General features: G+C 39.7%; 1 protein-coding gene and 1 long non-coding RNA gene across 27 annotated transcripts in view; one reads left to right on the top strand and one right to left on the bottom strand.

Moving 5' to 3' along the window:
* Positions 1-26,907, top strand: part of ANKS1B (ankyrin repeat and sterile alpha motif domain containing 1B) — a 1,216,905-nt gene that overhangs the window by 832,441 nt on the left and 357,557 nt on the right. For all 26 annotated transcript variants that reach the window (XM_051846555.2, XM_051846554.2, XM_051846553.2 and 23 more), the window contains one exon: positions 22,974-23,072. In XM_051846555.2, coding sequence (XP_051702515.1) covers positions 22,974-23,072 — 99 coding nt within the window. The remainder of the gene's footprint in view (positions 1-22,973; positions 23,073-26,907) is intronic.
* LOC127491173 (uncharacterized) lies at positions 1,611-25,548 on the bottom strand. Its single transcript, XR_007919763.2, has 2 exons — positions 25,271-25,548; positions 1,611-1,837 (listed from the first exon to the last, which is right to left on the bottom strand). It is a non-coding gene; the product is annotated as an uncharacterized lncRNA (long non-coding RNA).

Raw genomic sequence — 26,907 nt, 5'->3', positions numbered from 1 at the left:
TTGCAAATATTTTCTCCCATTCTGTCAATTCCCTCCATACTTTGCAGTGCAGCGCTTCTCAGCTTGATGTAATCTCATTTGTCAATTTTGGCTTTGATTGCCTGTGCTTCTGGGGTCTTTTCCAAGAACCCTTTGCCTATGCCAATGTCTTGCAGCTTCCCCAATGTTCTCTAATGATTTGATGGTGCTGGGTTGTAGACTTAGGTCTTTGACCCATTTTCAGTGGATTTTTGTGTAAGGTGTAAGGTAGGGGTCTAGTTTCATACTTCTGCACAGTTTCCCCAGCACCTTTTTTTTAAGAGACTGTCCTTGCTCCAGGGATTGAATTAGCTCCTTTGTCAAAGATAAGTTGGTTATAGATGCATGAATTGAGAACACTTTCTTGAAGAGTTCATCTCTTTATTTTAGCATCACAGAGGAAGAAACTAAGTCACAAGAAAATCGTGGCTAACTCAAGGGTGAGCATGTGTTATAACTCACTCAAGTATCTGCAACCCAGGTCAGTTCCTGCAGGTTTGGTCTTGATAAAAGCCTAATCCTTTTATAGTTACCAGCTTCCACTGAACCCTCTGAGTATAAAGATTATTAAGATTGCATAAGGCATTTCTGTTTTCATTATCCCATACTTTGGTCTAATATTACAAAAAGCGGATGCCAGGTGTTCTTTCTATAGAAACAGATATCCCCAAAGACAATCCCTGTGAAGTTACAGATGTCAAGCATATCAACTAACATTTTACTTTGTGCTTCATTTATAAGTCTGAGGACCATGGTAGAGGGGCTTTATGAGTCATCTGACATTCCATTTTGCTTCTGTGTACAAGAGTATATCAGCCTCCTATTCTTATCACTTTTACAAGACGCCTTTATCGAAAAGAGAGAGTGTACATAGCTACTTCCTTTCAAAAATAAGAAATGACTGTTAAGATATGGACGTGAAAGTGAATTGATATGATGATATTACTATCCATTATATATTAATTTATTTTCTTTTTAAAAAATATTATCATTAGATACAAAATATGAAATATGATTAAGAAATATGGCTTCAGGCCACTCAAGCGTAGGAGGTTAAGAATCCTCTGACCTTCGTTATTACCCTGGTTTTGACAAGGAACTCAGAGCTTCTTGGTCTCTTCCAAAGTTCTCTTTTGAAGCACTTGGTGGCATCTCAACTATGAGCACTTCTAATCCACGTCTTTTTAGCTTCTCTAGTATTTTTTCCATGACACCATGATAAGGATAGAATGAAGGAAATAGACCATGCCTTATTTTCTTAACACCTCTGCCTCTATTGTTTACTATGACCCTATGCAGATGATGTAAAATTTTGTTAGATGATCGAAATAAATGTCCCAGAGCAAGGAAATGTGTGTTTCCTATGACATTGGATTGTCTGCAAAACACTAAAGCCACACCTCGCAGAATTTCTAACATGAAATCTGGCTTTCTGATTTTCTGCGTTTTTGCTATCAAATGGCTGTTCTGAGACATTTAATGTTGCTGCTCCCACAGAAACTTACAAACTGAAGATGATAGTGTGTACACTTGAGAAAATGAACAATCATGTAGATACTTTGTATGCTTTGGAGAGACAGGGTAGAAAAGTGAAGTTTGAACTTAGTGTTTTTCCTCTGGAGTTTTAGTTACACATTAGTCATAAAAATAACAAAAATAACTAATTTACACTTGGTTTAAGAGTTTACAGGATTAAATACTTTCCTAGATGGTCTCTTCTTTATTTCCAATGGGTGGATCCAGGACTTTGTGGCCAGCTCCTTGAAGATTCAAATTTCAAAATGTTCAGGTTTACAACTGATTACTCAAAGCCATGTTCCTTTAACAGATATTTACAGGTTATTCATTATAGATCAGGCACTGCATTCAAGCTGGAGATAAAGTAGTGAGTAAATTATCCAAAAAAAGGAGACTGCCAGGGATGGTATTATGGTACAGCTGGGCTGGTGATGTGGCACAGTGGGTTAAACCGCGGTTAGGAATATCAGCATCCCATATCAAAGTGCTGGTTCAAGTCTCAAGCCTCAGCTGCTCTGATTCCAATTCAGCTTCCTGCTAATTCATCTAGGAAAGCAGCGGAGGATGGCCAAAGTACCATCCCTTGAGGAATGGAGTTCCTGGCTCCTGGCTTTGGCCTGACCCAGGCCTGGCTGTTGTAGCTATTTGGAAAGTGAGCCAGTGGATTGATGATTCTCTCTCTCTCTCTCCCTCTCCCTCTCCCTCTCCCTCTCCCTCTCCCTCTCCCTCACCCTCTCCCTCTCCCTCTCCCTCTCCCTCTCCCTCTCCCTGTCTCTCTCCCCCCAACTCTCTCTCCCCCTTTCTGTGTGTTTGTGCACACACTTGTGACTTCCTTTCAAATAAATAAATAAATATTTCTTCAAAAAAATGATAGGTCATTATGGAGCTAACAGAGAAATCAGTATTCTATAGGTCTATTTAGTAAAGTTCTTCACCCACTCCAGGGGCGCCAAGCAGAAATTCCTGGGGGAAGTTATGAATAGGAACTATCTAGGTCAAAGCTACATAAAGATGTTGGGTAGTGGAGTGAAGAGAGAAAAGATTCCAGGTATAGAGAACAGTATTGCAGAAGCCAAAGAGTAAGAACACTCAACTTTCAGGGAACTCTAGAAAACAGCATTTCATTTAATTTATCAAGTATTTATTTGGTATCCATTATTTGCCTGACCCTCCACCAAGTACCATCAGATACATATTTACAATTTTCCCTAATGGATATATATAATCTCAATGGGTACTGACAATCTAACACCTGAAATAATGAGAACACCCGATTTTAAAGAATAATAAAGTGCTGAAATCAGAGTTAGAGGATAATAAATGGTGAAGAAGAAGAAAAGATAGTGATATTTCTGTGGGCTGATTTAGAGAAAGTGTTACTTAATATCTAATAAATTATAGTCAGGATCACTGTTTATTTGATGTCTTCTGAAAAGTAAGATTGGCAAATAATCTCTAGGCCCTTAACCTTGATTACACCACCGTACTCTCCGAGCACACACACACACACACACACTCACACACACACACACATACCAATATCTAATCTGGAACCTTGATTACACCACCCCACTCTCCCAGCACACACACACACACACATACCAATATCTAATCTGGAACCTTGATTACGCCACCCCACTCTCCCAGCACACACACACACACTCACACACACACACACACACACACACCCCAATATCTAATCTGGAACCTTGATTACACCACCCCACTCTCCCAGCACACACACACACACACACACATACACACACACACACCAGTATCTAACCTGTAACCAATTTGTTCTTGTTTGATCTTTATCATCTCACCTACACAATTGCAAAAGCCTCCTCATAGATCTACCTACCTCCCATCTCATTCTACTCAAACTCAAACTCACCCTCTATTTTGCTGTCAAAGTTATCTTTTAAAATTCCATAGCTAATCATTTCTTCTACCTTAAAAAGTTTTGAGGGCACCCAGATTTTCCACATAGTAAAGTCCAATTTAATCGGCATGTCATTCAAGCCCTCTCATGCTCTGGTTTCAGACTACATTTCCATTCTCATTCTCCTACCATTCTGCCCTGTCTTCTAGCCATGGCGTTTCACAGATTTGCACTTTTGCTCATGCTGTGCCTTCTGCCTGCTAAAATCCTGTTCACACTAAAAGCCCATTCCAATAGATTCTTATTTTTATGTACTGGGTGTACATACACATGTATTAGAATGCCCCACTGGATTTTACACACTTAGAAGACAGAAACTGTTCTTTCTTTGTCTTTCAATGTACTTAGTTGCCAGCAAGTAAGAAGGTTCAAAATGTTTATGAAAAATGTAATTAAAAATAAGTTTATTTTGGGTGCAAGAATAATTTTTGAAAGCGATGCAGTTTTTTCATAATATTCATTTTCCATGAGCTTTTTGAACAACCCCTATAATTGTGTAGTAAGTACTGGTATACTTTGAGAATATAAATATACATTTGCATATGTGTTAATCCATATCTGTATCTATCATTCTGTCCTTTGGGAACTTATAATCCATTAGTAAGCAGGGAGATATTATGTACAATCCATTTTTTCTGCTAAAACAGATGCAAAAAAATATACTTGCCCTTAAAGGATTTAATAGTTTAGTACCAGAATGATATAAGAACGAGTCAAAGAGATAAAGAAGAGGAGATAAGAAAAGGCATCACAATGATTGATCAGTTGGTTGAATCAATCCCTTCCTTGAACTGTTTAAAGTAGCTTAAAAGATAATATGAAAGACATCAAATAACTTTAAATACATATGTAAGATGAAAGCAAATCATAAATAAGGTATATTTCTTGAGTTGGACCTTGAAAGATCAGTAGAATTTTGAACATTGCAAGAAAAAAAAAGATCAAGGCAAGGGCAAAAGAAATTGAGACAGAAAGGAGAGGTGTTGAAGGAGTTTGTAATGGGTAACCTGAAACTACTCAAAATAACAAGGAATCACAAAAGGTTGGAGGATCTAAAGATAAAATTAAATACCTGGGGATATTGTTGTCAGGACATTTTTATAGGAATCCCCAAATGAAAGAATTGCCATGCAAAGTACAGGGAGCTCATTCAGCACGGTGACCTACAATTTTGCCACTCCATTTCAGCAACGGAGACAGTGTCATTGCCACAGCTTGAGGAATTGACATGTACCAAGGATGACAAAAGTACAGCAATGAAGGAGCCCAGTGGATCAGGATTCTACAGCCTGACCCTCCCTCCAGACCCTTTATATTCCTGGGGGCCTGCCTCTCCTACCTCCATCCATTTTCCTTGATCTCTCCCATTTCTCCAGCTTTCCCTAACCACTAGTACTTTCCCTCCTTCCTGTAGACTTGTCTAGCTGTCTCTTTTTATTGAGAGTGGAGTGAAAATAAAGCAAACCTCCTTTGATCCTGTTCCTTTGCCAGATGTCTCCAAATTTACCCCTGCCTTACTCATGCATACTTTTCAAAGCAGTCGTCTGCAGTAACTGTCTTCATCCCTTTTACTTAACTGGTTTTGTCCCCACAGTCCTAGAAAGAATCCTCGGTGACCCCAGTGAGTTGCTCTAAATTACCAAAACAAAATGGCGTCCACTCCTTCTAGGACCTCACTGTCATATTTAACAGCTGGCTCACACCCTTATTCACGAGACTCTTGATCCCTCTGGTTTCTGAGGCAATCACCCTCCTTCTGTTCCTCATTCACTTCTTTTTCCTTTGTTCTCTCATGGTGTTCCCCAGTTCTTCTCCATGGGTGCTTTTATCTACCTCATAGGTACAGCCACCACCTAGTTCCTGATCATCCCAAAATATGCAATAGACCACAGCCTCCTCTAACTGCCTGCTGACATGACCTCCTACCAGTTCCCCAGGCCACTAACCATGTACAAACAGGAGCACATCATTCCTCCCCATTGCACCTCCAAAATCTCTCTCTCCTCCAGAAGTCTTCCCACCAAACCCCTTAACCATCACGCACGCAAACATTCATCCTTGACTCTTACCTTCCACTCATGTCTACATTGAATCAATAGTCAAGTCCAACTCTAGTATTTCTATAACATTTTCCATTCCTATTACTATTGTTCTATTCCAGACCTGTATTTTCTTTTGTATTATTGCTGAAAGAGCTCCTTATATGAACTTCCAGCATATGTTTTTGTCCCTTCAAATCCACCCTCTAAGTTGCCACTGGAGTGTGATCTCTAAATTGTAAGTCCAGCCATTTCCCTTCCAGGCATAAAACCATTTGCCAACTGCCCAGTGCTACCAGAGGAAGCCCACGTCATATCTCAGTTTACAAGGCTTACTAACTGGTCTCTCCCTCCTATTTCTCCAGTATGATAAATAATAAATGGTGGGGCCGGCGCTGTGGCATAGGAGGTAAAGCCGCCACCTGCAGTGCCAGCATCCCATATGGATGCCAGTTCAAGTCCCACCTGCTCTGCTTCCAATCCAACTCTCTGCTATGGCCCGGGAAAGCAGTAGAGGATGACCCAAGTCCTTGGGTCCCTGCACTCGTGTGGGAAATCAGGAAGAGGCTCCTGGCTCCTGGCTTCGGATCAGTTAAGCTACAGCCATTGAGGCCAATTGGGGAGTGAACTAGCAGATGGAAGACCTCTCTGTCTCTCTGTCTGCCTCTCCTCTCTCTGCGTAACTCTGACTTTCAAATAAATAAATAAATCTTTAAAATAATAATAATAATAATAATAATAATAATAAATGGCTTGGAGCTGGTGTTGTGGTGCTACAGGTTAAGCCACCACTTGCTATGTTGGCATGCCATATTGGAGCACCTATTCAAGTCCCACCTGCTCCACTTCCTATCCAGCTCCCTGTTGATATTCCTAGGAAAGCAGCAGGAGCTGGCTTCTGTACTTGGGCCCCTGCCACCCAGGTGGACCCAGATGGAGTTCTAGGCTCTTGACTTCAGGCTGGCCTATTCCTGGCTGTTGTCATTCAGGCAGTAAACCAGCAGATAGAAGATCTCTTGATCGATCGATTGATCGATGGATAGATAGATAGATCACTCTGCCTTTCAAGTAAGTAAATATTTTAAAAATGTAAGTGGATTGCCGGGTTTCACTACCAGTTGTGCTCTTTTTCTCAATGTCAATGTTGATATTGTCACCAGTACCCTCTTCTCTGTTTCTCTACCATTCTCTATACCCTGGTTAATTTTTACTCTTCACTTAGTTGGTAGCAGAGATGTTACCTTCCCTGAAATATCTTTCCTGATCTATGTCTGTATGCTGCAGGAATCTTCTTTCTGCATTTGATAATCACCATCCTTGCTATATTAAAGTATCTATTTATGTGCTTGTCTTCTACCTGCACCCCCACCTCATCCTGACTTTTAACTCCTTCAGGAAAATGTCTTAATCATTTTGGAACTCTCAAAAACTTAACAAAGTATGTGCATTATGGTAAGCATATAAAATCATAGTATAAAAAATGAAGGAAAGGGTGGATAAATGAAGATTATTCCCCAGGAAAGTTTTGATATTCCTCATTGCCCCATAACTTTTAAGCCAACCCCTAGAACTAAAAAAAATGAAAATTGTGCCTTGTTAGCATCTAATGAAGCATCAAGCTTATTAACATTGAATGACCTCCATAGTTTCCAAGGGAGTGGCTCCCATTTCCTCTTCTACATACATGGAAAAGTAGAAGAATCCACAGAAAACTGATTAATGAGCTGTTTCTGGGTCAGTCCAACCATATTCCCTCACTGGGCTTATAGCTGCAAGCAGAGTTGCTACAGATGTGACCCTGCTTCAGAAAGTTCATGTAACATGTGTCTCATGTAAAAACGATGAATGAATTTCACTTGATCTTGATCTTAGCCAAAAGGCCAAGAAGCGATAAGATGAATGAATTTCAAAAAAAAAATTTTGCACCAAAATCTACTTATCTTTTAATTCCATTTTCAATGAACTTTCTGAAGCACTCTCCTCTCATGTGAGTGCAAGGAGAAGTGATTGTGCAGAGTTTACAGCCTGGAAACATAGCCGGCTATAGAATCTGTGGGGCCCAGTACAGAACGAAAATGAAAATGTGGAGCTTCTTACTCAAAGAGCAGGGCAAAATGTGCCCTTAAAATATATGCAATGCTTTCCCCTTTGCTTTGTGATTTCTCTTTCTGTCTCTGTCTCTTTTGACTTTTCAATCTGCTTTTTACTTTTTATTTACTATTCAGTCTTCTAAGTAGAGAAAAATCAAAATTTTATGTTATGCTAGCATGAATTTTGCCATTCATTTATATATGTACAGTGTCGCTTTTAAATGCAAAAGAAGCATTTAAACTCTTATGCAGGATCATCAAAGCTACACGTTTCCTGTCTTGTGGTTCTCATCCAAAGAATATCTTGAGCTGGCTAAAATCCAAAAAAAAAAAAAACAAGACAAAAAAGCCAAACTCAGGAACATTAGAAAGAGAAAGAATACCCCCAGACGTGGAGCCAACCACAGGCACGTTCCAAGGCCTGGGGTTCTTGTAGGGAGAGTGCAGACTTTCTGAGGCCTTCCCAAGGGCATGGGTCCCTCATGGCCCTACGTCCACCACATTCTTCTCAGAGCACGAACAGATGTAGCGGCTTGGCCAGGGAAGGGTCTGGCGACATCTCTCTCTCTTTTCCAGGGACTCATCACCCCAAGCCCTGGCAGTTGGGCACCACCTGCCCCTCTGGCCAGGGATTTTTAAATCTCTCCATCAGAGAATGCTTGGTACTGGATGCACCATGGGGCTGCCTGTGAGGGCAGGGATGGTTCACATCTGCCAATACCCAGCCTCCTGTGGGGACCGAAGGACTGCAGCCGTCTCAGAGATAGAAGGCAAAGGGGAGGTGGGGCAGAACCTAGGGCACCTGGGAATTGTGAAAAGATTTCCCCCAACACTAGGCATCAGGAGAAGGAACAGAGGCAAGGGCTCAGGAAAGCTGAGCTGCCAGGCCCCCAGCACATGTGCCGCTGTCCCATCTGACTTCACTCACCAAACATGAATTCAAAGAAAAAGTTATTAATAATTTCAAGGGAGCAACCACAGAACATTGAACCCAAGCACAGGGCCCTTTGAATAGGGGGCCCTGCGGGTCGCCCAATTAAGTGACTCGCCCAAGGCCACAAAGCTAAGTAAATGGCAGAGCTAGGAATAAATCCTACATGTTTTCCACCGCACATGCTGCCTCTTTCAGAATAGACTATTTCTGGCTAAAGCAGCATGAAACTGGGAGATTTACAGTGCTATGTTTTTTAAATGTAAAAAAAATGATTCTAAAAGACACACTTTATTTTTAGCAAATGTACTTTATAGTTTATAAAGTTAATCAACATTATGTCACCACATCCCTAAAGGTCACCATTATTGTTAACCCCATTTTACAGATGAAGAAAGAACTTCAGTGGCCCAGAGTCTCCTTGCTGTTAAAGGGCAGGGGTGAAACATGGACTCAGGAGCTCCAAATTCCTTGTTCTTTATATTGATCTTCAGTTCTTTTTTAGAGGCTGTAGGAAAGAGGGTTAATGATGAACACCAGACTAGAGAGAGAGGTTCCATCCCTCACATTTCCACAAAGCGATTCTGTGTGGAACACACTTATCTAGTTGTCGAGGGAGGTGGGCGGCATTGGATCCCCACATCTACTTTACTGCAACCTTGGTCACCCCAGCAGTCTGGCCACTTTCTGTGTGACCTCAGTCAAGTTACTAAGTATTTCTGTGCTTCGGTCTTCTCAGCTGTTACATGGAGATTGCAACAGTACTATCTGGTGTATAGAATTGTTCCAAAGATTAAAGCACAGTGTCTGACCCTCAGTTAACTCTCAGTGAATAATAGTCATTATCAAAATTATTATAATTATTATTAATATTATTATTAATTCAATTGGTCAAATGAGATGACTGAAGCAAAGTCTCCTTCCTCTCTATTACATATATATATATATATATATATATATATATATGGAGAGAGAGAGAGAGAGAGGTCAATACTGAACACTCTTTTGAAGAAAATGAGTTTTCACTAAAAATAAAAATTAAGTATTCTTCACACAATATAAGCAGATATATTCTTTGTTAGAACTTCCAGAACAGATGCTGCATTAGAGGGAACATCTGGTCCAACCCTCTCATTGTTCAGTTGAGAAAAACTAAGGTCTAAGGATATAAATGACTTTTTCAGGTTTGCACAATTAATTAGTTATCAGTCAGGACTCCTAATTCAGTGCTACTTTCTAATGAAGGTTGTCTCTGCTAGATAAAACATAACTCCATTGCTATTGGTTGCATTGAAATGTACTTCTGATTTTTCATAACGCAGCATGATCATGAAGACCTGCATACTCTTCTTATTTTGGTTGTTATAATTGATCCTGATGATTATTATAATCATTGTGCTGTGAATAATGATCTAAATTCATTTGTATTCCTTGCACACATAAATTGAAGGATATACCAGTATTATTTTCACAGTATGTTCTCTTTTTCCTGCCGGATAGGAAATATTTTTGAGCCATATGGGATCCTAATTCTCTGAATGCTTTTGGATTATCAGATGTCTCAACTGACAGTCCTGGATGAAAATCAAATAATGAGAATTTGCAAAACTGAAAAAAAAAATAAGAACATTTTGGTGTTATGGTGTACCGGCAATTCCATCTTTATCTTTCCTTCAATTAAAGGGGAAAAACACATCAGACACCCTGCATATTAGAATTTCCTGCTCAAACTTTTTAATCTGCTTCCTTCAAACTTACTTAACTTTGTGTTCTTTACAATGTTTCTTTTTATAAATCTATGCTTCTGTTTTTACTTACACCTTCCTTCTTTCGAGATTTAATTTTATTCAGTACTTAGCAAACAAGTGTTAGGGAAGGTGCAAAAATGTTTATGGCTTTATCCTCTTTCCCAAGAAGATTGTAGCCCTAAAGGTGACAAGGCACAATAAGGTATCTTCAGGAAGTTCCTGGAAAACTCATATCGTGAAAGAAACAAAAAATGTATAGATTTCAAGATTTTTTGCCCCAAAATAAATGTATCTTTTAATTCCATTTTTCCATGAATTGTTTGAACTACCTTATAGAATGTCAAGTAGGAAGAACAAGATAATCTAGCTGTAACCTAGATACAATGTGCTCATGTCACATTTAAATAAATAGGAGGAGGATGTTTCTAGTACTCATTGCATACTTTAGAAATAAAATCTAGAACCTCTTTGAAAAAGTAGACAAGGGGACATTTAATAGCATTCACTCCCTCTTATCTTATCTTATCTTATCACTGCTATATCCCTTTCAGGTTGAGTAACATTATTCAATGAAAAGAATGGTAGAAAAAATTGAAGTATCCTTCATGGTATAGATGCCAAATGAAAGACAAAGATGTGTGTGTACCTTGTTCATAATTTTCCGCTATACTCCACTCAAGGCTCCAAGTAGCTCAGAAGACTTTTTGTGACTGTGATCTTGCTCAGCTTTCAGTGTAACCTGTTAGTTGGGTTAGCCTCCTGCCTTTATATCCACAGTGATCATGTCCTTACTCTTAATTCCAGTGTTGTAATGTGAACAACTTTTCCTACCATCGACATTTTGGAAAATGAATAAGGCAATCCAAAGTTTCATGGTGGGAGAAATGTTTTTATCCTAAAGACATCTCAAGAAAAATGTCTTCAAAATCAAAACCAAACCAAAAATAAATGTGTAGCAAAGTCACGAATAGTCCATCTGTCAACTGTTTCAATGGAGTAGCTACCAGTCACTGCCCACCAAAGACATTCCAGGGTACCAGGGAATCCTGACTAGTCTTCCTAGTACAGGTCTTCCTTTATTGTTTAGTTTTTTTCTTTTTTAATCTTAGCACTCTATTAAATTCATAAGTAGCAATTTTATCAGCTGTGAGACCTTGGGCAAATTTTGGGCTTCTTTAATTCTTTTTAATTGTACTTATTTATGGAGTACAGTGTGATAAGTCTATACACATACGTAATGTATAATGATCAAATCAGGGTAGTCAGCACTTCCATCTCTTTAAATATCTATCATTTCTTTGTGTTGGGAACTTTTTAACTTCTCTCTTCTGATTTTTTATGAAATATATAATAGATTTCTGTAAGCTACCCTACTGTGCTGTAGAACACTATGTAACTGTATTTTTGTATCCATTATTCCTCCACACACACACCTTACCCCTCTTGGTCACCAGTGACATTCTTCTCTCAAGTTCTATAAACATCAACATTTTTAGCTTCCACATATGAGGAGAAACCTGTGATATTTGTCTCTCTATGCCTGGATTATGTTACTTAACATAACATCCTCCATCTCCATCAATGTTGCCACAAATGACAGGATTTCATTCTTTTCTTATGTATGCTTCCAATTCTAAATCTATAAATAAGATAATAATTGTACAAACCTTGGAAATTCTCATAGGTAATAAGCAAGGCAAAGCACTCAGTGGTGCCTGGTATATTGCAAATATTCGTAAAACTTTTCCAAATAGTTATTTGTATAATTTTTTCTTTCAGTTATAATCCTGTTTTCCCCCCATAAATTGTATATTCTAAAAGTAGAGGGACCATATATGTCTTGTTCTCAGTGTATGTGTCTCAGAACCATAGCCCAGGGGTCAGCACTGTGGCACAGTGGGTTACCGCCCCAGCCTGAACAGCTGAATCCCATATGGGCGCTGGTTCAACACCCTGCTGCTCCACTTTCGATCCAGCTCTCTGCTATGGCCTGGGAAAGCAGTAGAAGATGGCCCAGGTCCTTGGGCCACTACACCTGCCTGGGAGACCCAGAAGAAGCTCCTGGCTCCGGCTTCAGATCAGCGCAGCTCCAACCTTTGCGGCCAATTGGGAGTGAACCAGCAGAAGGAAGACCTCTCTCTCTCTCTCTCTCTCTCTCTCTCTCTCTCTCCCCCCCCTCCCTCTCCCTCTCCCTCTCCCTCTCCCTCTCCCTCCCTCCCTCTCCTCTCTCTGTGTAACTCTGACTTTCAAATAAATAAATAAATAAATCTTTAAAAAAAAAAGGAAAACATATCCCAGTGCTTGGTACAGAGTAAGTGCTTAGGTCATATTACCTGAACAAATATATGTTAAATAAATGAATGAGTAGCAGTTCCTGCTTCAGCAGTAACTCAAGACTGGACTCTGCCAGCTCATTTCCCCTTTCAGTGACCTCCTGTCTAAGGCTGCCAGATGAAGCTAATGACAATACACAATGCCAGTTAATTTGAATCTCTATATTTTATCAAGCAGCCCTAGTCCCCTCACTATCATCTACACCCTAAAGAATAAATTATTTCTTTCCTTTCCTCCATGCCCCTGTTTCTCTTCATTTGTGCTCCTTTCCTCTTAAGTTTTTATAGCTGTTTCTAAACACAGTCTTCAAGGTCAGGAGACCCCATCATCCTTAAGTCAGGAGATGTCTTTTCTTTGAGGACAACCATCTCTTAGATGGACTAATGAGTCACTTGTTTTTGTTGTTGCTCTTCCAGTTCCCAGAGAGCTAAATTATCTGCTTTCACCATCACACCACCTCAGCCCAGACAGCCTTCTCAGGCTATCTCATTTTCTCTAAATTCAGAGCACATTCAATAAGGGACTCAACTGTCCTTCACTCATTCAACATCTTATACCTTAATTCATTTCTAGACATCTTCTTTTTTAAATATGGCCTTGAAAAAAAAAGACCTAAAGGAAAGTTACCCAAACTTAGCCCTGACCCTGAGATCATCATCTTCCCAGTTGGCCAGTTTGGTGGTTTGTCAAGGCTTTGCAGAAGAGCTGGGTCTCTCAGGTCACACTGATGTCATGATATCATTTCTACCTCCCAGCATAGTCCCTGCTTAGGACATGGCAAGTTATTTGATGTTTTAGCCAAAACCATCCTGGATCACTTTTTATTTTTATCTTTTTAAGATTTATTTATTTATTTGAAAGGCAGAGGCAGAGAGAGAAAGGGAGAGAGGGAGAGAGAGAAGCTTCCATCCACTGGTTCACTCCCCAGATGGATGACATGGCCAGAGCTGGGCCAATCCAAACCCAGGAGCCAGGAGCTTATTTCAGTTCTACGTGGGTGTAGGGGCCAAGTACTTGGGCCATCTTCCCCCTGCTTTCCTAGGGAAAAAAGCAGGGAACTAGATCGGAAGTGGAGCAGCCGGGACTTGAACCAGCACCCATATGCCGACCCCTACCTGGGTCATTTTATTATTCTTGGTTCTGGATTACAATGAGGTAGCTTGGAAAGATAACTGCTTGACCTTTCAGAAGGTAAGTAACTTATCTGAAATAAAATGTGTTGCCAAAAACTATGGCTGTTTCTCTCAGTGGCCTGTCAATGTATATGTAAGGCTGTGTGTAAGTTGCAGTGTTGCACATCTGTTCACTGGAATCTCTCTCCAGAAAGAGTCTCCTGCTACACATTGGCTGTCTTTCTGCAGAGAGAAAGCAGCAGCATCTGGGTATGACAGCATAAAATGCTGATCCCCAATCCGTCTTACACTAATCATGAACGTGACGAAATGGTTTCACATATCCGAGACTCAGTTTCCTCGTCTATAGAAGAAAGAGAATGCCATCTATCTTACAAGATTGTTGTAAGCCTTATAAATAAAGCAAACAAAGTGCCTGGAATACAGTGAATGCTTCATGATAGATGCCAGTGCATATTAACCCGTGCCAGTGAATATTAATCTCTTTACCCACTTTTTCCTGCCTCATTATGCATGGTTGTGTTGGACATATCCAACAGCAAATTCAAGTTCTTGCTTCCTCCACAAAAGAGCACTTCCTTTTGGAGCTCTGCATCACCAACGAGGCATCATTTGTAAGAGAAACCCAAAGGTGACATGTTCCCCTGATACTGGAGCAGGCTGCCCAGACTAACCTAATTGCTGCTGGCTTTTCTCTTATGCACTGGGAAATGTTCTGCATATCAGATAGACGAATAAAATCCAAATACCTGCCAAGATTACATACAGCCTACCCAAGGGAAAAAAAATTTAACTCCACAGCTTGTGATTGGAAAAGGACACAGGACAGCTGCTAACTGTTTTCCTTTCATCTCAGCTCTTGGCCTGTTCTTCTAATAGCTCTCCTGTCGCACTCAGTCTGCATCACAGTGGGAGATAGAAGAGTAGGATTATAGGGGTCCCCCCAACCCAAGGCCCACCCCCTGCTCAAGCTCAGCTGCTGAGAAAGACCATTTAAAGCATTTAATATCCGCCCTATCCCTTTGGGGATGGTGTAAAGCCGGCTAGACACCACACTTCAAAGGGAAGTTAGAGCTTTGTGGTGAGTTAGGGAATGTTCAGGCTGGAAACACCCCACCCCCCAACCCAGGTCTCTGCCAACCTTGATTCCATGATTCAGTGAACAGAAAGGACTGGAGCAGAGCAGGAAAGAATAGGTCAGACAACTTTGCAAATTCTCCTCCATAGAGGAGGATTCATTTTTGCTTAAATTCTGTGACACCAAACATGAAATAGGTTGCAATACTTGCTTTCAAATATGAATTTCATGTGGCTGTTTGGGTAAAAAATATAAATGGATTATTTATAAACCCCCCCTTTTTTAAAATGAACACTTTTCTCCCCTACATTAACACCACTGGAGGTGATGTGGGTAAGTTATGAGAAAGGCTTCTAGCTATGGGAGCAAATTATTTCAGTACCTGCTTCATAAAGTAGTGTGAGAATTAAATAAGGTAATATATATAAGGCTCTAGAAAATGCCTGTCCCCTAAGAACCTATTAAGTGTGCAATTCACACTAACTTGACCAACTGCTACTGATGTGAATATTGAAAGAGGAAAGTAAGTATTCATAAGCCTTATATTCACACACACACACACACATACACGTACATCAAAAACATCATGAAAAATTGGGGTAGGCTTTTGTCACAGAGGATGAGACACTGCTTGGGAAGCCCATGTCCCATATCAGAGTGTATGAGTTCAAATCTTGAGTCCTCTACTTCTAATCCAGCTTCCTGCTAATGTATGCTTTGGCTCAAGTACTTGGGCCCCTGACCCCCATGTAGGAGAACTGAGCTCCTCTGGGCTCCTAGCTTAAGCCTGGCCCAGTCCTGGCTATTGTGGACATTTGGTGAGTAAACCAGCAGTTGAAGATCTCTCTACAACTTTCTTTCTGTCTCTTTCTCTTCTCTAAAATAAAAATAAATATATTTTTTAAAATTGTAAGTTAATGCAAAATGGGTTTAAAACAATAGGGGCAAAATGTTTTTGAAACCCATGTATATAGGAATCTTCAGAAAATTTATAAAATATATATATATTATGAAAAGCCTGTTAGTGGATTTCAAATGTTTTTTGTCCCAAAATATACTATATTCTACTTTCTGTGAACTTTTTAAAATTACCCCTGTGTATGTACTGGAGAAAAGTAAGAACATGCTAATAAGTTTTGTTCACATCAACTTTTCTTTTTGCCTAGAGGAACTGGAAGTTAACATATTTTAAAATGGAGAATAAGCTCCTTCTCCTGTAACTATGAAATTTTACACAAAGGCAGTACAAATTGCCATATAAATAAGTAACTTTGCAATCTTTTATAAATATACTTAATTCTAAAGTCTATGTGAATACATGCTTAAAATGAATCATAATTTATGATATCAACAAACTGTGCTCAATACTTTAACAAATGAACACCTGATTGCTTAAATTCCACCTTTTTCTCTGTAGCTTAAGAACAGATGTTTCCAAGGAGAAATAGTTTTAAAAAATAAAGAGGAAAAAATGGCAATAGAAAAGTCAGTGTAGTCATGTTAGCTATGAAACACTAATGTTAAAACATGAGTCTAGGGCCCGGCACTGTGGCATAGCTGGTAAAACTGCCACCTGCAGTGCCGGCCGGTATCCCATGGGGGCGCTGGTTCCAGTCCCAGCTGTTCCACTTCCAATCCAGCTCTCTGCAATGTCCTGAGAAAGCAGCAGAAGATGGCCCAAGTCCTTGGGCCCCTGTACCCACATGGGAGACCTGGAGGAAGCTCCTGAATCCTGGCTTCGGATCGGCACAGCTCTGGCCGTTGCAGCCATCTGAGGAGTGAACCAGCGGATGGAAGACGTCTCTCAGTCTCCCTGCCTCTGCCTCTCTGTAACTCTGCCTTCAAATAAATAAATAAATCTTTAAATAGAAGAAGAAGAAGTAGTATAACCATGAATCAACTGGAAAGAAAATTTGAAAAAAAAAAAAAGCAACAAAAAGATGTCTAAGCTATAACTTATTTTATTAGAATAAACAACTTACATATAAAATATTCTCTAACTTAGTACTCAGTGATATAATGGTTTATTTGAATTGATAATATATGTAGTCTGAAGAATCCAGAAGACCTTCCTCACAAGCTAAAAATATGAAAATTTAGTTAAGATATCTACTAGAAATTTCATTTCAGCAGACAGAATATGTTTAATTAAAAGACTAAGATAGTAAGATTAAAAAAAAAAACTCCAAAATTTTCTTCCACTGCCATTTTATTAGAGTGAGCAAGGGAATTAAAATTGGAAGAAGTACATCATCCATTATATGATCATGTTTCTGTATGATTGACTAAATAAATCTTTGTTCAGGCAATGACAGAATTGTAACTATTGTATTTATCACAATAATTACTATCATAATCATACAGAGAAGACATGCATTGAGTTTAATTGTAAATTGATACCAAATCAACTCAAAGCTTCTTAGACGCAAAGAGGTACTGTTGTTATTCAAAAAAATTATGTATAGTTATATGCTGTCATCTTATGTATACTGCTAAAAAATAGTAAAAATAAAATTTGTGGGGTTTTCCTGTATGTTTGCAAGATATTAGTCACTCTTTTGTACATCTATCCTATTTTAAATATTTGAGACCATAGAAATAGTGGTAATGACCTAATTTAGTTAATTATAGAGTGAAAGCAATTTTCCCCAATTAACAGTATCCTCTTTATTTTTTTCCATCTTGGACTGAATGAAGAGTGTAAATAACATTATCCAAACTCAAGCTTATATTTAGAAGAAACCACATCCCTACAGTCATTAATATGTTTCTGTAACATCCTGTATCATGTGTAACATTAAGGAAAAGTTTCTAAAGAATATGAGGTGATATTAAGGTTATGAAAATAGGATTATTTTTGAGCTGGAGTTCTAAGAAACAGAGCCATTAGTACAGATATTTTTGAGAGATGGTTTCAATAAATAGCTATTCTATTTCTAATGGATCATGAAATATAAAACACTGCTTCTAATTGTTCATGTTATTAGTCTATTAGTCAGATGAAAAATATCCAGTATCCAAAATATATAGGATATTCTCCCCATCATCAAAGAAACTTCAGCTATCAGTGCACAAATAGGTGATATTTCTTCATTCTATAATTGTATTTTATTTTTTTTAGATTTTTTATTTATTTATTTGACAGGTAGAGTTACAGACAATGAGAGAGAGAGACAGAAAGAAAGGTCTTCCTTCCGTTGGTTCACTCCCCAGTGGCCGATATAGCTGGAGCTGCGCTGAGCGGAAGCCAGGAGCCAGGTGCCTCCTCCTGGTCTCCCATGCGGGTGCAGGGACCCAGGCACTTGGGCCATCCTTCACTGCCTTCCTGGTCTACAGCAGAGAGCTGGACTGGAAGAGGAGCAACCGGGACTAGAACCCGGCACACATATGGGTTGCCAGCACCTCAGGTGGAGGATTAACCAAGTGAGCCATAGCAATGGCCCCATTCTATAATTTTATAAAGCAACAAAGACCCCCAGGATCAGACATGCCTTGTATGTTAAGGAATAGCTGTTCTGGCCGGCGCCGCAGCTCTATAGGCTACTCCTCCGCCTGCAGCACTGGCACACCGGTTCTAGTCCCGGTTGGGGCGCCGGATTCTGTCCCGGTTGCCCCTCTTCCAGTCCAGCTCTCTGCTGTGGCCCGGGAGTGCAGTGGAGGATGGCCCAGGTCCTTGGGCCCTGCACCCACATGGGAGAACAGGAGAAGAACCTGGCTCCTGGCAGCGGCCACTGTGGGTGGTGAACCAAGGGAAAAAGGAAGGCCTTTCGCTCTGTCACTCTCTCGCTCACTGTCCACTCTGCCTGTCCAAAAAAAAAAAGAAAAAAAAAAAGGAATAGCTGTTCTAAAAATGCCACCTTGAGCCTTTGATCATTCTAGTGAGTCAGTAACTAAACAACTTTTTATATTGATTATTATTCCCTGAACACCTTGGTACCTGGCAGGTTGCCAAGAAAATAATATATCAATTAGACTTGTCGTTTCATAGCATGGATGTCTAGCCCCATAATAACCACTAGTGAAAGTAGAACAAGCTTCCAATTTGTTTAGATGACTGAAAAGTTAGAATTTGCTAAAGATCCTAAAACATACATGACTAATTATATCTAAGAATGTACTTTTGACTCCTGGTTTTGATTTCTTTTCACTATCCCATTTTTGCCGCATCTACATGATTTCACTACTGTTTCATTGTCTGTAAAGCTACTGTCTATTGGAACTTTATACAGTGATAGAAATGTTCTGTATCTGTGTTGCCCAATTGGGCTGTCATCAGCTATGTGTAACCAATGAATACTTGAAATCGGGATTTAAAAGAATCCACTAAATTTGTCAATTGGAAGGTCATGCTTATCATTTGACAAGGAAATTCTGTTGAGTTAATGGAGGGTAAAAGCTTCTTGTAGGGGCCAGCACTGTGGCATAGTGGGTAAAGCTGCTGCCTGCAATGCTGGCATCCCATATGGGTGCCAGTTCAAGTCCTAGCTGCTCCACTTCCAGTCCTGCTCTCTACTATTGCTTGGGAAGGCAGTAGAAGATGACCCAAATCCTTGGGCCCCTGCACCCATGTGGGAGACCCAGAAGAATCTCCTGGCTCCTGGCTTCAGATTGGCACAGCTCTGGCCATTACGGCCAACTGGGGAGTGAACCAGCAGATGGAAGACACTCACTCACTCTCCCCCGCCTCCCCTAGCCTCTCTGTAACTCTGCCTTTCAAATAAAACAAATAAATCTTTAAAAAGAAAAAAAAAGCTTATTGTGGTGAGTTGAGTAAATTGGGAGATGTGAGTGTACCAGGGAGGTGAGAAGGTGGAGAGTACACTGATGTGGGTAGTTGGTTAAGCAACAGATGGACATAATGGAACTGTGCTCCAAAAACCAGTGATTTGGCCATTTTGTGAGAAATGGGTAGAGGATGTAGAGAAAAATGAGTTAAGATGAGTTTCTCTAACATTTAGTAAAGGCAAGTAATGAGGTGAAAATAAATTGCAGCTCCCTGGGAAGAAGGGGAATGCACCCTTGATGGTACCTTTGATGGTGTGGCAGTTACCCAAGGACCAAAGCAATGCTGAGAAAGTTACAAGGTTTGAAACATATGATTTTTCCTTTGAAAAGCCATAAGAATCCATAATACATACAATGCATGTAATTTCATTTCTGAGAAATTGTGTAAGTTCATAATATCGAGATTGATTTGTAAAAAAAAAAAATGCATTCTTGAACTTCCCTATAATCACTTCTTAAAGCTAACTTTAGGTTATAAATTCCAAAACACTGAAATGTAATCTCAAAATATATGATCTATAATTATATACAATTATACTAATCAAAAGTCAAATATAACTTAAATCACGGCATTTTTAACTGAATACATATTCATTAAATTTTAGGAGTAAGGACCATGAAGCCTAGAAAGAATATATCTGACTTACCCAAGATGACCCTGCCATGATCCAGACCCAGGTCTTTGGATTCCTAGTCCCCTGTTCTTTGGACAAAAGACTGACTGAATGGCATATCATGATATTTTTTGGTCTTCCTGTTCATAACAGAAAGAGAGAAAATAGAGAATTTCTCCCAGCACGCATCCTTGGCAACCATGAATACTCTTCTGTACATTATCCAATTAATACTTTTTCCCTTGAGCACATTCTCACAATTTACATTATGCTTCCCATAATTGTCACTCATTTTTCAAAATTTTGGTAATTATCCTACACACTAGTAAGTCTGACCTAAAGAGAAAAATTTTATGTACTTAATATCTGCTTCTTTAAATATGCTCCACTTCCTTCCTACAATTCAAAAAGCATCCTCCCTTCCTTCAGATAGGATAGTATCCTGGTGGCATACAGGAAGAGCTGTGGTCTTTAAGGATTTGGTTGTTCCTGTCATTTCAGTATTCAAGCGCTAAACTCTAGTTTTCCACATTACCTATAGATGGTAGGTAGCTCCTGCATCAACAAACCCTGGAATGTTTTGGCTTGTACGAAGTAACCAGGCCCTGTATTTTACATGAGCTGGAGATGTGGGCTGGTAATTGAGTGTAATGGAAAATCTAGTTGTAACATCCAAACCAACAGATGACCAAATATTTTTGAAGGGCTGGATAACTCCTTCGGAAGATGCTTGGAAGAGTCAAAGTCAGAATGTTATCACATATCCTGCTCATGCTGCACTAGTCCATTTCTGAAAATAATAACATTTTCCCCAAAAGAAATAATTTATATTCTTAGCCATGCTCTGTTGTATGCACTGAGTAATTTCTTGAGAGCAATGTTTCTTGTGGCATATTGCCAACAGGGCTTTATTTGTTTTTCATTAGGCTTTTCATTGTCATGCAGCTATGTACCTGATTCGTGCTGCTTCCGCTGAGACTGCCCGGGTGGCTTAGGCACAGGAATGATACTGTGAGTGGGTGGAATGTTTCTGTGCAGTGATCGCCAGTTCTAAATCCCTAGCCATGGTATCATTCTAATGATGTTAATCCTTCTAAGAACAGTCAATTATCCATTTACAGGGTAATCTGATATTAAATTGTTTATATCCAACTATTCTGTCCCCATCCAGGGAAAGGCATTGGTCTCAATTTGTACCATGGTAGGCTGGCTGCTCCTCCTCCATTTTCCTGTGTTATCTAAAAAATAGGCATCCAGATGTACCCACTGCCAAGCCTGGAGACACTTGTCTATTCTGCCCTTCTCCATCATTCCACACATTCCATCTCTAAGTCAAACCTCTTGATAATTTTCAAATCCACCCACTTCTTTCTGCTTCCCAAGACCACTTCCTCAGTCTAAGCACTCAACATCTCTGCAACAACCACAGTGGTCTCTGCATGGTCTCCAGGCTCTAGGATTGCCCTTTCTGGTTCATTCTCTCTGCTTCGAGTGTACTTCAGTACCACTCACTCTCCATAAACAGGCATTCTGTCATTTCTGTTCATAGGTGATTTTGTTTTGCATATTAAAAAGTTTGGTTTATCCAGAAAAATAGCACTCTGCATTCTTTGACTTCATAGACTCCTCAATTTAAAGAGAAACTCTAGCTCATGAATTTTGAAAGGTGAAAAGTTTAGGATAAAATGAGCAATTTCTGTGTTTAAGTATTAATCACAGATATAAAGTAATCATTGAAATCAGAATTTCAGGACTGATCCTTTTCTTGGAGATTATGTGGCTCTATTTTGTCATTTTATAGGAAAGGAACTAAGCCACAGAAACCAAAGTGATCTTTCCCAGTTTAGAAGCTCATGATATAACTCTTTTTTTCCCCTTTAACTTTGAACACAGCTTCCTGTGACGGTCAGGATGAAGTCTAACTCATCTTCAGCCTGGCATGCAGTATCTGGTGGTCCAGACTCTGCTTCCCTTGCATCCTTGCCTTTGGCGTCTTCTTCTGCTTATCCCAGAACATTATGCTTCCAAGTATACTGTGTTCTTTTTTTCACACAGGTCATTGCACAGTAATTTCCCCTTTGTCCTTCCTCCTTTGGGTGCTAACTCTAACCACCCTTCAGATTAAAAAAATATATATATATCCTAGATCCCCTCTGGAATCCCAAGGAAGTGTCATCATCATAGCACATCCACAGCCGTAAATCCATCTCTATCATTGGATTGAAAGGAATAAAGGACCTATGGACAGGGTACTGCATCTTATTCATTGTTCTATCCTCACATCTTGATCAGGCGTCTGGCATTCAATATTTTTAAATTAATTGCTGATTTCACTTTTACTCTGCCTGATATACACTCATTTTTCTGTCATCACAACATCTGTTTTCAGGGAGAATTAAATAATGGCTCCATTCACATCACTGATAGTCCTAAATGGCAACTCTTCCTAGAAGCATTTGCAGTTTTGCAGGAAGAGTTTTCAGTCACATGAATGAATCTCCAGGGCATTTAATTCAACCATAAATAACAAGGCATGAGACACATTTGTGAAGGTAGGAAAGCTTTCTAATAGCCTTCATGTCAGTAGCACAGGTGACTACTCTATCCTCACCCTCTAGGAAGAATGACTCATTTATAAAAATCAGATTATCTGTTGGTTATTTTTCCTTGTATTGAATTCATCTTTATCTACCTGCAGACTAAGTACTTAATTTAAATTGTAACATTTCTGCTTTTGTTTCAGGGAAGCAATGTTATGGAAGATCAGGATTTGTTGGAAATTGGAATCCTTAATTCTGGGCATAGACAGAGAATTCTACAGGCCATCCAGCTCCTTCCAAAGGTAGGAAAATGCTGTATAACTGCAGCCCGGTGCATGGTTTCCAGTGATTTTAAAGCCAGCCATGTAAGGGGTGTTAGTATTTGAGTGTGATATTTCCACATAAAGATGCAGCTCACAACCAAAGACTTTTTTAGGTCCAACTGCCCATTGCATGAGGATACTGAGTCACACTGGCTTAGGTTTACCTGGAAGGCTGTAATACAAGAGAGCTTGCTGGCCAGCATGGCAGCTTCAGAATTCTCCTGCATAGGAATTCCAATTTCAGTAGAAACATCAGTCCTTAACCTCCAAGTATTATTGCAGAGTCAAAAAGACTAGAGCCATATTGATAGGTGTAGGAATGTCCCTGGCTTATAAGCTTTATGCCCCAGAAGCAGTGGTATCTCCTGTAATAATTCTGTAACTTAGTATCCAATGTCCCTGCAAGGAACCTGCATAAGGACAAGTATCCCATCCCCATTATATATTTAAGGTCCACCTATAAATCTTATAGTCCAGAGGTAATGTGCCCAGGAGAAGTGTTTTTTCCTGTAAGCAATGTGTTACCTAGCAACAGACCTGACCTCCTGTTCCCAGATAAGGTTTCAAAAGAGCCTAAAGGAAAAGGTAGGATCTGAGCACTAGCCTTTCATGATATTAGGATCTTAATTGTTAAGGAAAAGGAAAGGCATTTCAGGAGACCAGCAGAAACCATATAAATATAGGTGTGACCCAGGCAATAAAGTGCTAGAAGTATTAGAGAAGTTACTAATGATTTAAAATCCAATGAAACTGACACAACTATGTGACTGTTCTTAATGTCACTGAACTGTACACTTAGAAAGGTTGAGATGGTAAACTTTCCATTATATGTGTTTCACCACAGTTTTAAAATATAAAGAGAAAAATGCAATGTGAATAAAAACAGAATAAAATAATAGATAAATCAGGAAAAAAATAGGTTGGATCAATTTTTGTCATTCTAAAGAATTTGAAATTTATTCCGTAGCCAGTAGGGAATGGACATGACTGGACTCCATAATGTCAGTTAATTCTGGAGACAGTATACAAGAGGGATTAGGAGAGATCATTGAAGCTGCATCATCTGGATGGGAAAAGATTGAAAAGACAAGATTAAAAACAGGGTGGCAGGTGAACTGTAATGGCTGCACCTGGGTATGTGAGTTGATACTATGACGTGCACTCTCTTTTTCTCTTTTCTTTCTGGGAAGGCTATAATTTCACCTTCTCAGAATGAGGATGATAAATATTAACCCGTGTTTCTAAGTAAGTAATTTGATGATGTTTGCCAGCTGACAGTGAACTGAGTTTCTACTGATAGAAATTTAATACTTTTGCAAATTCAAGGAGAGTCTGGCATACAAAAGAGTTTAATCATTTAATTTTCTACATTAAAAGGAAAAGAATAAAGCCTCCCTAGAACTAATTCTAGCGTGAATTCCCATGAGCATCTTGTTCACCACCCTATTTTTGTATCTCCCTCCTCAGCAGTTTTCCCCTCACTTTCAGCAAAGGCCCTAGCATCTAGCACAGGACCCTGCCCTGCAAAGCAGATAGGCACTCGGGAAGTCAGTGAGTGATGCCCCTCTTGTCACAGCACTGCCCGTCTTTTAAAGATTGACTCAGGTCACTTCCTTTGTGAAACTCCCCCTAAAATGAAACCACTTCTCACCACCTTGGGAACTATCGCCCTCATCCAGTCCAGTCATCTCCGGCAGAACTAGTGTGTAGATTCAATCTGTCTTCCTCAGTTAGACTATTTGAATCAATTTCTCATGGGTCCTTTCTAGTCTGGGCTATATCCATAGATACCTAATCTCTGTCCAGACCACCATTTAACTCTCTTCACCTGGATTTCCACACAGCATCTAAAATAATCCTTCGAAAATTTAAATCAGGTCATGTCTTACCCTACTTAAAGTCTTCATGGGTTCCCTCCTCACTTAGAATAAAATATCTTGGCCTACACACATCCATAGGGTCTGGCCCCCTCCCACCTCTGTGACTTCCTTTGTCACTCTTTCCTTCTGCTACACTCTATCAGGTGGCTTTCTTTTTGTTCTAGAACAAGACAAGCTTATTTTTGCCTTAGGGGCTTTCTGTGTAGGTCCCTTTGCCTTTTATGTCTTCATTCATCAGGAAGTTTCTATTCAGATGTCCCCTCTTCCACAGAGGCTTTTAAGACCGAAAAAACTCACTCCCTCGCCTGCTATCGCTGTCCATGGTGCTTCTCTGCTTTGTTTTTCTTCATAGCATTTGTGGGAAGCAGGGCCCGGCTCCCACAGCATGGCGCTGAGAGGGAGTAAACAAGTTCTACACAGCGGCTTCAGCTGCTTCATCAATTTGACTAACGAGCTGCAGGAGCTGACCCAACCTCTGATTGGAAGAAAGCGGCGTGCTCAGCACGCGGGCAGCGGAGCACGGATTGGTGGAAGAGGACTATAAAAGGGTCTCAACCGCACTTTCTGGGACAACTACTGTCTCTGGGCTGGTGGCGAGTTGGTTGGGGAGTTCGCTGGGGAGCTCGTTATTTCGGTCTTCTCTTTTTTTTTTTTTTTTTTTTTTTTTTGACAGGCAGAGTGGACAGTGAGAGAGAGAGAGACAGAGAGAAAGGTCTTCCTTTTGCCGCTGGTTCACCCTCCAATGGCCGCCGTGGCCGGCGCGCTGCGGCTATTTCGGTCTTCTCTTTACCTGTTCTTGCATTGCTATAGAAAAAACCTACAGCAAGGGAAAAACAGCGTCTGGTCCAGACCGCTCCTCTGACAGCATTTATGGCTGCTTGAAATGATATTATTCATTTGCTTCTTCTTCATTATTTTCTAACTTGCCCACTGGAAGCACAATCCATGAGGTCAGGGACTTTGATGTCTTGTTCATTTCTGTAGACCCAGTGTCTACAGCAGTGCCTGTCACATAGTAGCTTAGCAAATGGTCAAGAAGATTTATAGAATAAAGGGCTACACTCACCTGTCTTTCCTGACATTTTATGCCCCATGTTTGTTCCTGTCTGAAAGATTAACAGTGACCGTCTATGTTCTAAGAATCTTCATAGTTCAACAGCCTTGACTTCCTCATTGTGCTTAGCCTAATACATGGACATTAAAAGACTGAATGAATGAGTGACTGAATGAATGTTTTCCTTACATGTCATTCAAATGTATATATTTTTTCATCAGAGTGCCTTAGTTTTAAGATTTATCTTAAATATAACCCTGTATATGCCATTTGATAATGAGAAGAAGAAAAAAAAGAACCTGAATCTAGAATTATTTGGAGAACAAATGGAGTGTTTATTTTTAAGACAGAATATCATTCTCATTAGAGAAAACAATCTAATAGAAACAATAGAAAATTAAGCTTCCATCAAAAGGCTGATGAAGAAGTGCTTTTATGCACACAAATGAGTAGAGAGCATATTAAAATATCCAAACATGTGTTCAGCAGCACAAACAGAATGTTATAGTTCTGCAAATTGATGCTTTGCCTTCTTATGTAATAAGCCCAATCTTCAGATGGTTAATAGTATAATTTTACTGACAGCACATCCATCTGTATTCCCTCTGACTTTGCACGGCCAGAAATTGGCCAGAATGCCTCTTCATTTTTATTGATATAGTTTTTGGTCTTCAGAATATTTGTGTTCTTCATCTGTTGTGAGAAATATCCCATGATTGCCACCTGAGATCCTTTAATTAAAGTATTGTGGTTTGGAATTTGCAAGATTGTTTTCATAACAGGAGAAAAGGGAAGGTTTGTGAAGTAGAATCTTGATCTGGTAGGACACTCCAAAGTATGTTTTGCAACCTTTATTTGTATTTGTTATTTCAAGTTTCAA

Source organism: Oryctolagus cuniculus, chromosome 11 (assembly GCF_964237555.1).
Source record: "Oryctolagus cuniculus chromosome 11, mOryCun1.1, whole genome shotgun sequence".
In the NCBI taxonomy this organism is placed as follows: Eukaryota; Metazoa; Chordata; class Mammalia; order Lagomorpha; family Leporidae; genus Oryctolagus; species Oryctolagus cuniculus.
This window is presented reverse-complemented; position numbering and strand designations above follow the sequence as displayed.